The sequence below is a fragment of the Lissotriton vulgaris genome, chromosome 5, assembly GCF_964263255.1.
Source record: "Lissotriton vulgaris chromosome 5, aLisVul1.2, whole genome shotgun sequence".
Taxonomy (NCBI): Eukaryota; Metazoa; Chordata; class Amphibia; order Caudata; family Salamandridae; genus Lissotriton; species Lissotriton vulgaris.
The window spans coordinates 1330278221-1330293820 of record NC_141693.1 but is presented as its reverse complement, the minus strand read 5'-3'; the positions used below and the strand labels follow the sequence as shown (position 1 = coordinate 1330293820).

General features: G+C 45.5%; 1 protein-coding gene across 1 annotated transcript in view; it reads left to right on the top strand.

Moving 5' to 3' along the window:
* The window catches only part of SLC26A8 (solute carrier family 26 member 8), a 3386895-nt gene that overhangs the window by 1736700 nt on the left and 1634595 nt on the right, over positions 1 to 15600 (top strand). The window contains exon 7 of the mRNA XM_086923258.1: positions 3256 to 3333. Within this exon, the coding sequence (XP_086779384.1) occupies positions 3256 to 3333 (78 nt within the window). The remainder of the gene's footprint in view (positions 1 to 3255; positions 3334 to 15600) is intronic.

Genomic DNA, 15600 nt, shown 5'->3' with positions numbered 1-15600 from the left:
ACCAGGCTACTGCCCCATCTGGCGCACCTTATACATCCTGACCAATCGGGCTTCATGCCACACCGCAGCACGGCGCTGAACCTGCGACGGCTGCATGGGGTATTGGCCCGAGCCCCACAGCTGGAGGAAGCGGCAGCGGTACTGTCGCTCGATGCCAAAATGGCATTTGATATGGTGGAGTGGCGCTATCTCTTTGCTGTCCTGGAGCACATTGGTATCGGCCCAACATTCATATCGTGGGTCAGACTGCTATACACCGAACCTATGGCTAGAGTAACCGCAAACGGTTACCTATCAAGGGAGTTCCCGTTGGCAAGGGGCACGAGACAGGGGTGCCCACTCTCGCCACTACTGTTTGCCTTAGTGCTAGAACCCTTGGCCACGATCCTCAGGACCACCCAGCTGCTGAAAGGTATACAATGGGAAGGTGGAGGCGAGGATAGGGTTTCCCTATACGCCGACGACATGCTCGTTTACCTCACGGACCTCACGACCGGTATCCCGGTCCTGCTGGCACTATGTGAAAGCCACGGCACAGCCTCGGGCTATAAACTCAATTGGTCCAAATCAGTGATATATATGGTAAAGGGCGACCTTCCAATACTACCCACAGATTGCCAACTACTCGTGGAACGCGTCACCTTTAAATACCTAGGGATATGGATTACAAGGGAGCACTCGACCTTCCTTGACCGGAATCTTCAGCCCCAGCTGGACAAATTGAAGACTGATGTGCGCCTTTGGAAAAATCTCCCCCTAACACTGCTAGGTAGAGCGGCACTCTTTAAGATGCTGGCGCTCCCTCGCTTCCTTTACGTTCTGGAAAACACGCCGGCGGTGGTTCCCGCGGCGTTCTTCCGTCAAGTCTCGGCCCAACTGTCCACTCTCCTGTGGGGAGACAAACCGGCCCGGGTCGCACAGTTGAAATTGACCAGAGACTGGTATAGCGGTGGGATAGCCCTCCCCAACCTTGAACTGTACTACTGGGCGGCTCATCTCAAGGTGATCAACCAGTGGATCCACACACCGCAGGACGACCCAGCGTACAGGGCGGACAGACGCCAACTAGGCCTGTCCACTCTGCTAGCCCCGCTCTATAATAAAGGGATGGTGAGGAAACTAGAGGGGCCTACCAAACACACTGTTGCCCTATGGCACAAAGCTCAGAGACGGCTGGGATGGGAGGGAGTGATCACCAAGCTCACGCCACTATGGGACGCCAAGGCCCTCGGTAACCTGCGCAACTCCAAGGGTTTCGACCAATGGGACACTATTGGGATCTCCACGGTGGGCGACCTATGGACCAGGGAGGGTGTGCTCTCCTTCACGACGCTAAGAGAACAATACGACCTTGCAGAGACCGAAACATATAGGTACATACAAATCAGGCACGCACTCCTATCGGTGCTAGAAGCTGGTACGGCGCCTCCGGAGTCGGCTCCGCTAGAGGACCGATTGCTTACAGACTACATGGAGGCCGGGGCAACCTCCCTCACCTATCGGAAACTCATGAATAACCTGCCGGATCCCCTGGGGAAACTAAAGGAGTATTGGGTGGACGAGGTAGGGGACCTAGATGAGGCAGACTGGAACGCAGCCCTGGCTTCGCCCAGGGAGGCGGGTATTTCCACTCGATTCAGACTGATCCAGTTCAAAGTACTACACAGGGTCTACTACACACGCACGACGCTGTATAAAATACATAGCGCAGAACACCCACACTGCCTGAGAAGTTGCGGGGAGGAGGGTACACTATACCACACCATATGGACGTGTCCACATATACAGGATTACTGGCGGCGAGTCACACGCACGATCGGTCAGACTCTACAGAACCCATTTACACCAGATCCCAGGATCTGTCTCCTGAACGTCTGGGGCCCAACAGACCTTTCGTTGCATGCAAAGAGGTGGGTGGTCATAGGGGTAATGCTAGCGAAACGTGACATCGCGAAGAACTGGGGGGCACAGGAAACACCGACACTGGCGCAATGGTGCAGAAATATGGATGTGCTTATGCTAACTGAGCGGGCTGTGTACCAACAGCGACATAATCCTCGGAAATGGAACGGGATTTGGTCACCCTGGAACAAATATAGGGGAGACCTCTGTGAACCCCTGCCTGAGGAAGGAGATGGGGATAGCTCAGAGGATGATGAAGGCCTGGATTGACGGGGGGGAGGGGGGAGTGGAATGTGGGGATAGTAAATGCTACAGGACCATGGACACTTGCCCGCAGATGACCTTACTGGAATGTATACTTGAACCGAGACCTGATTGTTGCATCTAGACATTCTAATGTTGATATAGAACATTGCCAGTTTTTTGACTTAGCCCTGAAAGTAGCAAGTTTGAGTTGGGGGGGTAAAATATTAAAAAGTTGCTCTACTGACTATGGCAGCTGAATGTTGACGCTGCACTGAAGATCTAATGCACGTTACTGTATACCATGTGACAGCAACAACAAAAATAAAACTATAAAAAAAAAAAAAAACCTATTAACTAGCCTATCACCCGACAATTGTAGTTTTTATTGTAATTTTAGCTTCATCCCGAGGTATAGACTTGTTCGACAATTCAGGTAAATAAGCGTTGTTTGAATTGGGTATTATATTATCGGATTTTTGCGGTAATCACTCCAGTGATTTTAATCTCCTCTTTCTTATTAGTGATTGATCTATGTGGGAAATTGTTATGGTTTTAATTAACTAAACAATAAATACATTTCAAATTTCAAATTACGTGTGAATTAATGAAAGGTGCCGGAGAAGAAAAATGTTACTTACTTGTAACTATGGTTCTCCACCATTAGTATCTGTCAGAGATTCACTTAACAGTGCCATAAGCTAAGAAATATGGCAGTTGGGAGCTTCTGAAAGAGTTAGAGCTTGGGTCGTGGCAACTCATTGTCCAGAGTTCAGGCCACACCGACTGTGGTTATCCATCTGCATAAAGTTTATGGCTGTTTACAGAGTAATTGGCTGACTTGCTTACACTGTTGTATTATATTAACATTGCCTAACAAGAGCCTCCACTCAAATGACAGAGAATATTTCAGTCATGTGAATGCACAAAAGCTACTAGTGCTGGAGAACCATACTTACAAATAGGTAACTTTTTCCTTCCTTTTTTTCTCCCATGTTCTCTATATTTGTCATGATGCTTGCTATAGCTGCCCTTCACTCATTTACCTCTCTCCTACCATTCCTTGAATAGTCCAATTGATTTTGTTACTCATTCTGCCATTTTTCTCAGATTGCAGGACTTATCGCAGCCTCAATAATGCTGATAATTGTACTGAACCTGGGCTTATTATTGCAGAATATGCCAGAGGTGAGTGGATATAAGGGCAATTTAAATGCTCAGATTAATCCTAATATAAAACGTTAAGTGAAAATTGAAAGTGTGCTGATTTCCTGATGGTGCAGCGATTGAGCTCATCTTGGGTGCTTCCTCTATGGGGGTTAGCAACTCCTTGTCAGATCTCATAATGTGCATAAACATCAACATTATTGAATTTAGAGGAAAGATTGCAAACAACAGTAGAAGCAGTTAAGCCTGTTTTTTTCTCAGTTCCTTTTTTGATATTCTTGGCATGCTTCCTATAGTTAGATTTCTGACATGGTGACATTGCAGAATAATATTGAAAATGTCAAGTCAAAGCCACTCAGGAAATTGTCAGAAGCTCAGAGAGAAGTTCAGCTTGTCTCCCTCACTCACCTTTACTCTCTTTTATCCGTGAAGGACCCATTACTTATCATGTGGATGACCTGTAACACTATATTGCCTAGTATTATGTTTCTTTTTTGCTTAATTGTCTTTATCTGTCTGTATCTCTACAGATAATGGTATAACCAATCACCTAAAGAAATAAATGTCCAGTTTTAACAATTTGTTACATTTCTAATACATTGTTCTAGACAAAGTGAGTAGATCTAAAGGGCAAAATCTCACTCCATGGTCCCAACAATTTTGACATAGTGATGTTATAGTGATGTTATTATTTTCCATGTTAATTCAAGTGTTATAAAGCTCTCAGTCCAGCTGGAGAGAAGCATAGAGTTGTAATACTTAGAAGTCGTTGCCACTTCTTCGTAAACACATGTTCTTTGTTCAGCAAGTCCTTGGTTACTTTCTCCACAATCTACAGTTTATGAAACCATTGCAAAACGGTCTGTTTTCTTCCAGTCAAATGCTACCAGCATTTTGTGAGCCCTTACCTGGAGTAGGCAAGCTCTTGCATCTGAAATTAAGGGGAAAGATCAATATACATTGCATGCGTTACACGCATGCAATTACATCGCAACCGTTACAACGACCGCGTTGTTACAATGCAAGCCATTACATCGCAAGTCTTTCACGACTTGCTGTAGGGAGCACGCAAAACTAAATAATAGTATAATGTACTATTCCAACACCTTCCCTACTGTTGCACACGCTGGAGTTGGAATAGTTAATTATACTATTCCTAAGTCCAGCACGCCCCCTACAGCAAGTCATAGAAACAACTAGCAATGTAGTGGCTTGCTTTGTAACAACGCGGTTGTTGTAAAACCGCATTGGAAATTTCGTGCGTTGTAGCGCATGTAATGTAACATCGCATATTCAAAATAAAGCCATCTAATCTTTAAGGCTCAGTTTCATTTCAACAATTTTTTATATATTTTTTTTAAGCAATTTTTTAAATATTTCCAACAGTACAGACAACACCCGCCAGGTCTGAGCGGTACAGCATTAAGCAATCATGCCTGCATTATATTTCAATTGTCAAATAATGGCCGTTAGCATAGTAGAGAATGTCAATAAAAGGCATGACATGTAAGAATTATTACAGACCTTTCCAGTCAAACCAAGAACTCCTCCCACCTCTGTACTCACCCAATGAATGCCTCGCCATAATATTTGACACCCCTGCCTAACATGGCTCTTATACCCTGCTATAGTATGGAATCTCTATCCATGTAGCGTGCTACGCCTGTTTCAGGGTGTAAAAGGTAAAAAAGATTAGTCTTGCACACTTATGGTAGATCTACAGGGAACGTTTGGGGGTATCTAAGTCAGGTACTTTTAGGCAATATAGTCGAGTCAAGTCAAGTTCAAATTTGTATAGCGCACTACTCACCCAGAGGGTCTCAAGGCGCTTGTAGGAGGGGGGAACTTTACTTATCGAATATCCAAGTTTTTAGTTGTTTTCTGAAGGGGAGGTGGTTTATGTGAGGCGGAGGTGGGTGGGGAGAGAGTTCCAGGTCTTGGCCGCTAAGTAGGAGAAGGATCTTCCCCCTATGGTGGATCTTTGGATGCGTGGGATTGCGGCGAGGGCTTGATTGGACGATCGTAGTTGGCGGCTGGGGATGTAAAAGGACAGGCGCGTGTTGAGGTTTTCGGGTCCCAGGTCGTAGAGGGCTTTGTGTGCGTGGGTGAGGAGACGGAACGTTATTCTCTTGTTGACGGGGAGCCAGTGGAGGTCTTTCAGGTGACCAGAAATGTGCGCTTGGTGGGGTATGTCTAGAATGAGTCTGGCTGAGGCGTTTTGGATGCGTTGGAGTTTTTTCTGTAATTTGGTTGTGGTTCCGGCGTAAAGGGTGTTTCCGTAGTCCAGTCGGCTTGTGACCAGTGCATGGGTGACCGTCTTTCTTGTTTCGGTGGGGATCCAACTGAAGATTTTTTTGAGCATACGTAGGATGTTGAAGCATGATGATGAGACGGAGTTGACTTGTCTGGTCATCGTGAGGGAGGAGTCCAGGATGAAGCCCAGGTTACGTGCGTGGTCCGTAGGTATGGGTGCGGTTCCCAGGGCCGGTGGCCACCATGAGTCGTCCCAGGCCGTGGGGGATGATCCTAAGATGAGGACTTCTGTTTTGTCCGAATTCAGTTTTAAACGGCTGTTCTTCATCAACTCGGCTACTTCTTTCATCCCTTCGTGTAGGTTGGTTTTGGCGGTATTAGGGTCTTTGGTGAGGGAGAGGATCAGCTGGGTGTCGTCTGCGTAGGAGATAATGTTGAGGTTGAGTTGGCGCGCGATGGATGCGAGGGGACTCATGTATACGTTGAAGAGGGTGGGACTGAGTGAAGATCCTTGTAGTACGCCGCAGATGACTTCAGTGGCCTCTGATTTAAAAGGGGGGAGGTGGACTCTCTGGGTTCTTCCGGCGAGGAACGAGATGATCCAGTCCAATGCTTTTCCTTGTATTCCGACGTTGCTGAGGCGTTGTATAAGGGTGCTATGACAGACTGTGTCGAAGGCTGCGGAGAGGTCAAGTAGAATGAGGGCAGCTGTTTCTCCGTTGTCCAGTAGAGTTCGAATGTTGTCTGTTGCTGCGATGAGGGCGGTCTCGGTGCTGTGTTTGGCTCGGAAGCCGGACTGTGAAGGGTCGAGGGATTTGTTGGATTCGGGGAAGGCGGCGAGTTGACTGTTGACGGCTTTCTCAATGACTTTGGCAGGGAAAGGGAGGAGCGAAATAGGGCGGTAGTTCTTGAGTTCAGTGGGGTCCGCTGTGGGCTTCTTCAAGAGGGCGCAGAGTTCGGCATGTTTCCAGCTTTCCGGGAAGGTAGCGGAGTTGAGGGAGCAGTTGATGACGTCTCGGAGATGGGGTGCGATAATGGAGTCTGCTTTGTTGAAAATATGGTGGGGACATGGGTCGGTTGGTGAACCTGAGTGGATGGTGTTCACCAGGCGGATGGTGTCTTCAGTGGTGATTGGGTTCCAGGCGTAAAGGTTGTTGGAGGGGGGTTTTAGTTCGGAGGTGGGTGCGGTGGACTGGTCTCCAAAGCTGTTATGTATGTCAGCGATTTTTTTTTTTTTTGTCCTCATTACGCAACTGATTTTAAAGTAGGAGAATCTCGGAGTCGCTTCTTCTTACTCCACCCCGAATGTATCTTTTCAGATACCCAGGCCATTTCTTTCTGATGTTTCGGAAAAAGCGCACCCCTTCCTTCCATACCTTTAAGAGAAAAGGTCTTCGTTTGCCGGATCTGAGATAAGCTAGCCATGATGGCTACTTCGAAGTACCATCCATTCCATTTTGTTGCTGTAGCGTAATCATTGGACATATGTTAGGGTGGAAGAAAAAAACAAGTCCCACAATCCCACTTCTACCCATACCCCTAGTCACCCCTTATTAAAGTTTTCCCATATATCCCAAAATTTAAACTTTTTCGAACTCCCACCCTTTTTTCTGTCTAAATTGTACACCCTTAAGACTGACGCTAGCCATTCATTTCGAGAGGGGGCTACCGGGCTTACCCATTTAATACAAAGCTCCCTCCTAGCCAGCAGGATTAAAATAAAGACTAAATTTTCCTCGACTTTCGATAGAGCATTCATGACCGGCCTACCAGAGACCCCAAAAACAACCAAATCCATACTCACAATTAGTTGCTTTCCTAGGGCCCGTTCTAATGTCATACCAACGTCTTTCCAGAAACCTTCGAGGCTGGGGCACTGCCAGAACATGTGCAGGTCATCAGCTTTATTCAAACCACATTTCGGACAGCTTCTTAATGCATCTCCACTCAGTTTAGAAAGCTTCTTCGGGGTCCAATAAGCTCTGTGTGTGGTGAATAAATGGTTTCTTTTGAGAGCAGCAGAAGATACAATAGACCAGCATTTGCTCATAGATACTTGCCATGTACTGTTTAAATCCAGCGTCGGCAGATCTTTACCCCAGATGCTCTCCGGAATCCGAAAGTCGTCTTCTCCTGCTAGTATTAAGGCCCAGTACCAGTAGGATATTTCTTTCTTGAAATGATTTGCCTCCAGGAATTTGACTTCCAGTTCGAGGCTTCCTTTTCTAGTTTCCTTTAAAGAGTTCGACCAGCTCAACATCTGATAGTACTTAAATTTAGAGAGTGTGCAATTTGTCCGTCGCGACAGAATATCCCATTCGAGGAGTTTATTTTGAAAAAGAAGTTGGCCCCATTCTACTATGCCTGCCTGTTTGAGTGGACCAGCAAGACTGTCCTTAAGACATTCTGGTGTAGTTGGCGAGTCCCAGATTGGGGCCTTCTCACTATATAGGGGGATACCCAGGGTACACCTAATACAATACCATAATTTAGATGCTGATTTTAAGGTCTTCAATTTTATTTTCTTGAAAAATTTTGGGTGACCAAATTTATAAAGGAAATGACTTGTATTGTTTGTTGTGCTTTGGAAGTGCTGTGGGTAAGTTTCAAAGTGGCCCAACAATGTCCTTACATATTTAAATTGAAATGCCCGACAGTATTCTATTATGTCCGGGCTGGCTATACCACCCTGCTCTTTTTTCCTTCTTAGCTTATGCCAGGCTATCCTCGGTCTTTTTGCTGACCAGATAAACGTGGATATTTTCCCCTGAATTTTCTTTAAAGCTTCTTTTTTGAATTCTAAAGGAATTGCGCTAAAAATAAAAGTGAATTTTGGTAAGATTGTCATTTTTATTATGTTAGATCTTCCTAGGAATGTAAGCGGGAGACTACTCCAGACCTTCAGGAGTTTATTAACTTCTGTTTCTACTCTCTGTAGATTAGTTTGTGGAATCTTGTCAATATCCTTTACTAAGTCTATTCCTAGATATCTCATTTTCTCCTTGCAAAATAGGGAAGCGAATACTTCATTCCAGCTCATAATTTCTGTTTTGGTCTGGTTCATCTGATAACCAGATATTTTACCGAAACTTAGCAAGGTCTCTTCTACTATTTTTAACGCCTCTTTCACATCTGATGTAAAAATCATAAGGTCATCGGCATAAAGGGCTATTTTTTTTTGCCATCCTTGATAGAGAAAAGGCTGTATTGAGGGAAGATTCCTTAGACATTCTGCTACAGGTTCAATATAAAAATTAAAAAGGAGGGGGTAGAGGGGGCACCCTTGACGAGTTCCTCTACCTATGTGAATATCGCTAGTTAATTTACCATTGATTAGGATTTTGGCCCTAGGGGAGTTGTAAATGTTTTCTACCATATTGACTATATTGTCTCCCAGATTAAACTGTTTTAGCACTTCACTAAGGTACTTCCAGCAGACTCTATCAAATGCTTTAGCCGCATCTATTGCAATTATTGATAAAGCACTTTTCTCTGAAATGGCAATGTCTATTGCCCCAATCAATTCTTGCGTGAGGTCCTGAAGGTGCCTTCCTGTCACGAAGCCCTTTTGGTTGGTATTTATTAGAGTTCCTGCGATTTCCCTATTCTTTTGGCCATGATTTGAGTGAATATTTTATAATCACAGTTTAATATGGAAATTGGGCGATAAGACTTGCATTTTTTTGGGTTCTTGCCAGGTTTTAAAAGAACTGTGATAGTTGCGTCGTTCCACGTTTCTGGGATTTTTTTGTTGTTTATAAAAATCTCATTAAAGAGTTCGGTCAGATGGGGGATTAACACATCTTTCAAATGTAGATAGAACTCATAAGGTAATGCATCAGGGCCTGCCGCCTTGCCTCTTTTTAATTCTTTCATTGCTGCTTCTACCTCCCCTATTGTGATTGGCCTGTTTAGACTCTCTTTATCTTCCGCTTGAAGAGTGGGGACATTTTGGGCAACCACAAACCTGTTAATCTCTTCAATGTCTGGGTTACAATCCTCCAAGTATAAGTCGGAGAAGAAGGCCATAAATTCCTGTTTAATAACAGAATCTTCTAGGCCATTTTGCGAGGGATCTCTCGGATCTATACAGTTGATCTTGTTTTTTACCAAGTCTGTTTTGGTTTTCCAGGCCAACAACTTCCCGCAACCTTCACCATATTCATAATGGGCAAGTTTACTCCAGTCCCATCTTTCTCTAATTTTACCCTCTAGTAATTCTGTTAGACTTTCTTTTTTTTCCTGTCTTTCCTTAGCTAGCTCTTGAGTTCGTAAGTAAGACGGTGTCATGGAGAACTGCCGATCTATAGACGTAATATTTTCCTCTAGTTTTTTAATGTCTTTTTTCATCTCTCTAGCTTTATTAAAGGCTAACCCTCCAATCCTGCCCCTTATTACAGCCTTATAAGCCTCCCACACAATTTGAGGTACCGCGCTACCCTTATTCTATTGGAAATATATTTCTGTGTCTTGCTTGAGTAGGTTTACTATTGCTGAATTTAGAAGAATAGACCGATCGAAAGTCCATCTAGGTGGATCTGAATCGTTATTTATTTTTAAGTTAATTTCCACAGCCGAATGATCAGACAAATGTGCTGGAAGGTGCTTTACAAACAAGGTGCTGTCTAGAAGACCCTGATCTATTAAGAAATAGTCTATTCTGGAATGGATACCCAACTTTTTGTTAGAAAAGGTGAACTTATCCTGTTTGATCCCCTTTATGTTCCATACATCCATAAGATTGAGGTCTCTCTTGTATACCCCCAACCACTCCCTCATTTTTGGTAAGCTGTTCTGGTTACCCCTGGGGGAGCGGTCTGTTGCTTATATTGGCTATTGCCCACCTTCCCTTAGGGTCTGATTCAGCAGAAATAATTCTTACATTCAGAGATTTTTTAAACAAGATTGCGACTCCTTTAATAACACACTCTTGATCTGTGCAGATGTAACCATCTACCCATTTAAGGGTACTAATTATTTCTTCCCACTCTTTTTTAACTAAGTGTGTTTCTTGTAATATTATGATTTCACTGTCCTGACACTTTAGATATTCGAAAATTTTACGGCGTATACTCTTGGTTCTTAGACCATTAACATTCCATGTAATTATTTTTAAAGATCTTTGATTTTTATCCATTATTGGTTATGACAATATTGACAAAACTGGGCGAGTTAAAGTTCCTATTTAACTTTAGACACTGCTTCTCCTTTACTAAAAGCGTGGTGAGGACTTTTTTTTCATTTTTCCCCAATTTGCTCCCAACCCCCTTGTGCTCCCCGTCCTTCTCCCCTCAGCGATTTTGTTGTAGAAGAACGAGGCTAGTGAGTCGCAGAGGTCTTGGGAGGGAGTGATGTCGTTGGTGCCGGCGGTGGGGTTGGTAAACTCTTTGACGATGTTTAATAGTTCCTTGCTGTTGTGGGCGTTGTTGTCGAGTCGATCCTTGAATGCTGATTTCTTGGTGGATTGGATAAGTTCATGATGTTTGCGGGTGGCGTTCTTGAAGGTGGCCAGGTTGTCAGTGGTTGGGTTTTTTCGCCAGGCTTTTTCGAGGGTGTGACAGATCTTCTTGGATTTCTTAAGGTCATCATTGAACCAGGGGGCTTTTTTGCTGCCTTGCTTGATGTGATGGTTTTTCAAGGGTGCTAATTCATCAGCGCTGTGGGTGATCCATTGTGTGAGGTTGGTGGCTGCTTGGTTTGGGTCCAAAGATTTTGCAGGAGGGTTTTGGTGAAGTGATGTGAGGAGCTGGTCGGTGGTAATTTTGTTCCAGTTTCTGCGGGGAATTGGTTGAGGGTGGTTGTGGGTCGTGGTCTTATTGTAGTTGAAGTGAACGCAGCTGTGGTGCGTCCAATGGAGAGCTGTGGTGTGATTAAAGGAGATGTGCTTGCTGGAGGTGAAGATTGGGTCGAGCGTGTGCCCAGCATTGTGGGTGGGGGTGTTAACAAGTTGTTTGAGTCCGAGATTGGCGAGGTTGTCCAGAAGGGTGGTGGTGTTGCTATCGTTGTTCTTTTCCAGGTGGAAGTTGAGGTCTCCCAGTAGAATGTAGTCCTCTGAGGGGAGGGCGTGAGGGCAGATGAAGTCAGTGATGTCTTCGCTGAATTGTGTGCAGGGTCCAGGTGGTCTATAGATGAGGGTGCCTCTGAGTGTGGTCTTAGGGTCGGTGTGAATCTGGAAGTGAAGGTGTACGGCGGATGTGAGGTTGTCATCGGAACTGGTCGTGATGCGGATAGTATTCTGTGGACGATGGCGATGCCTCCTCCAGTTTGGTTGATGCGGTCCTTTCGGATGATCTTGTAGCCTTCCGGGATGGCTATGGCAATGCCTTATCTATCAACCCTCTCCCTCTTCTTGCCACTTGGAACAGGACAAGTTGTTCATAGCCTGTCCATGTGAGGAGGTCTTCCCTTCATCTAACCAAGCATGGGCCCCTTTTGGGCCTTCTATTGCATGGTGATCTGCTTCGCCAGGACCATAACGAGATCCACAAATCAGGTAGTCATCTTACAGTTGCAAAAACAACAATTGATGGACAGAATGCAGAACAATGTCATACATTCACCCCCGTACAGAGATCTGGGCCTAAATCCATTGTTTTTTTTGCACTCCACACCACCCCAGTTCAGACATGGCCATATGCAAATCAGCCTTGACCCTGTGCCTCATGGGAACAGTCCAGCCCGAACTGCCAAGCCATGTCTTTCCTGGACCGGAATCAAGCATCCTAGGACCGGTATCTGGCTATCAGCCGTCTTCAGCCAGGATAGCTTGACTCCAGTGGTGGGGAGAGCATGGGACTCACGTCTGAGCATACCCATCCCACTCGGGGTGACAAATGCAAAAACAACAATTGATTGACAGAATGCAGAACAATGTCATTCATTCACCCCAGTACATAGATGTGGGCCTAAATCCATTGTTTTTTTGCACTCCACACCACCCCAGTTCGGACATGGCCATATGCAAATCAGCCTTGACCCTGTGCCTCATGGGAACAGTCCAGCCCGAACTGCCAAGCCATGTCTTTCCTGGACCGGAATCAAGCATCCTAGGACCGGTATCTGGCTATCAGCCGTCTTCAGCCAGGATAGCTTGACTCCAGTGGTGGGGAGAGCATGGGACTCACGTCTGAGCATACCCATCCCACTCGGGGTGACAAATGCAAAAACAACAATTGATTGACAGAATGCAGAACAATGTCATTCATTCACCCCAGTACATAGATGTGGGCCTAAATCCATTGTTTTTTTGCACTCCACACCACCCCAGTTCGGACATGGCCATATGCAAATCAGCCTTGACCCTGTGCCTCATGGGAGCCGTCCAGCCCGAACTGCCAAGCCATGTCTTTCCTGGACCGGAATCAAGCATCCTAGGACCGGTATCTGGCTATCAGCCGTCTTCAGGCAGGATAGCTTGACTCCAGTGGTGTGGAGAGCATGGGACTCACGTCTGAGCATACCCATCCCACTCGGGGTGACAAATGCAAAAACAACAATTGATGGACAGAATGCAGAACAATGTCATACATTCACCCCAGTACAGAGATCTGGGCCTAAATCCATCGTTTTCTTTGCACTCCACACCACCCCAGTTCAGACATGGCCATATGCAATTCAGCCTTGACCCTGTGCCTCATGGGAACAGTGCAACCCGAACTGCCAAGCCATGTCTTTCCTGGACCGGAATCAAGCATCCTAGGACTGGTTTCTGGCTATCAGCCGTCTTCAGCCAGGATAGCTTGACTCCAGTGGTGTGGAGAGCATGGGACTCACGTCTGAGCATACCCATCCCACTCGGGGTGACAAATGCAAAAACAACAATTGATGGACAGAATGCAGAACAATGTCATACATTCACCCCAGTACAGAGATCTGGGCCTAAATCCATCGTTTTTTTGCACTCCACACCACCCCAGTTCAGACATGACCATATGCAAATCAGCCTTGACCCTGTGCCTCATGGGAACAGTGCAACCCGAACTGCCAAGCCATGTCTTTCCTGGACCGGAATCAAGCATCCTAGGACTGGTTTCTGGCTATCAGCCGTCTTCAGCCAGGATAGCTTGACTCCAGTGATGTGTTGAGCATGGGACTCACGTCTGAGCATACCCATCCCACTCGGGTGACAAATGCAAAAACAATTGATGGACAGAATTGAGAACAATGTCATACATTCACCCCAGTACAGAGATCTGGGCCTAAATCCATAGTTTGTTTTGCACTCCACACCACCCCAGTTCAGACATGGCCATATGCAAATCAGCCTTGACCCTGTGCCTCATGGGAACAGTTCAGCCCGAACTGCCAAGCCATGTCTTTCCTGGACCGGAATCAAGCATCCTAGGACCGGTTTCTGGCTATCAGCCGTCTTCAACCAGGATAGCTTGACTCCAGTGGTGTGGAGAGCATGGGACTCACGTCTGAGCATACCCATCCCAGGAAAGACATGACTTGGCAGTTCGGTCTGGACTGTTCCCATGAGGCACAGGGTCAAGACTGATTTGCAGATGGCCATGTCTTAACTGGTGTGGCTTGGTGAGCAAAATAACGATGGATTAAACCCAGATCTGTGACTGGGGGTGAATGTTTTGCCATTGTGCAACATTCCGTCCGTCATCTTTTGTGTTCTGCTGTACACCTGTCAGGACCCGAATCCTGAGCCCTATTCTTAGCTGTCCCGCAACGATGCAGATGGGACAAGAGACTTGGAAGCACTTGGGCACAGATGGTGCGGTCCTGGAGATTCAAGATGGCCGCTGGGATAGCCCGGGTAGATCTCGAGTAGACGTTCTAGTCTCTCGAGCCTCAGCTGCTGTGAAGCCAATGAGCAGCACGAGCGCCTCGAGAAATACGCACTTCACGGAGGTTTTGACTGAGGAAGTTCGATGTCACAGCGCAAGAGTTATTTACAGTAAAAAGACTCACAGTTAAATATTCGAAGTCGTTGCTTTTTTCCGACTTCATAGTAAAAACAATCCAGCTCGGTGCTCGGCGCATAAGTCAAGCGCGAGTGCCGAGTAATTGTGGAGAAAACGTCCAGATAGAGTTGATAGTGTCGGAAGCATTTTCTGAGGAGGAGATATCGAGAGTCTCACAGAAGAGAGACTGAAAGAGCTACGCATTTCCTGAGGTTTCAGAGGAAGGAGTTCTTGATTCGTTGTGTCGAGAGGAGTGGAGATCTTGACTCGTCGTGAGGAGAGGAGTGGAGTCTTGACTCGTCGTGAGGAGTGAGCGCATTGAGTTCCAGTCACCAAAAGAGATAAGCTAAGTAACAATATAAAGACTTAACTGCAGTTGCTTTGGTACCAAGTAACTTACCTTGATAATAAGGATTTTTCAGACCTGCTGCAATTCTGTAAAATGAATGAAGAAAGTATTGATTAATAAGAACTGTACTCATTCATCCAAGAGAAAAGTAATGCTATGTAATCAAGTAATACTCACCTAGAATAATTACTAAGGAGTGAATAACCCTGTCAACCAGCATTAAACATCAAGAAAAGGGCAAGGGTTAGATTCAGAAGACCTTCACCCAACTACAAAGAATAACAGAAACCCTTAATTAGGAAAGACTCTGCTATTAGTGAAGTAAGTGCACTTACCTATAAAATACTTCATGTTAGTTAGCCCCCGTAGAGAAAGGTCGAAAATAACTAACAGTTTTTTTCTTCTTTCACAATAGTGACAACTAATAGAGGAGAATTAAATCATCATTTTAGAAGAGGAGCTAAGGTCCAGCAGAATCTGGGTGTGTGAGAGAAGATGATAGAATAGATTCAAAGAAAAGTAGTTAAAGGACAGGATTGAAATGTTGTATTGTTGTTTTAGGTTCCTGTAAAAGACAGCACAGAAAATAGCTGATAGAAGGAGCCAACGCAGGACCAGTCTCTTCTCTGTTTATTATTTTATCCAATTCCCCCGTCCCTTAAGGTAATGATGGGAGGTTCTGAATAAGACCTACCAGCATTGCTGAGAGGGATTTGGGTACTAGCATCTCTGTTCCTGTGCAAGACCCGGTAAGCCAGGTTAAGTCGT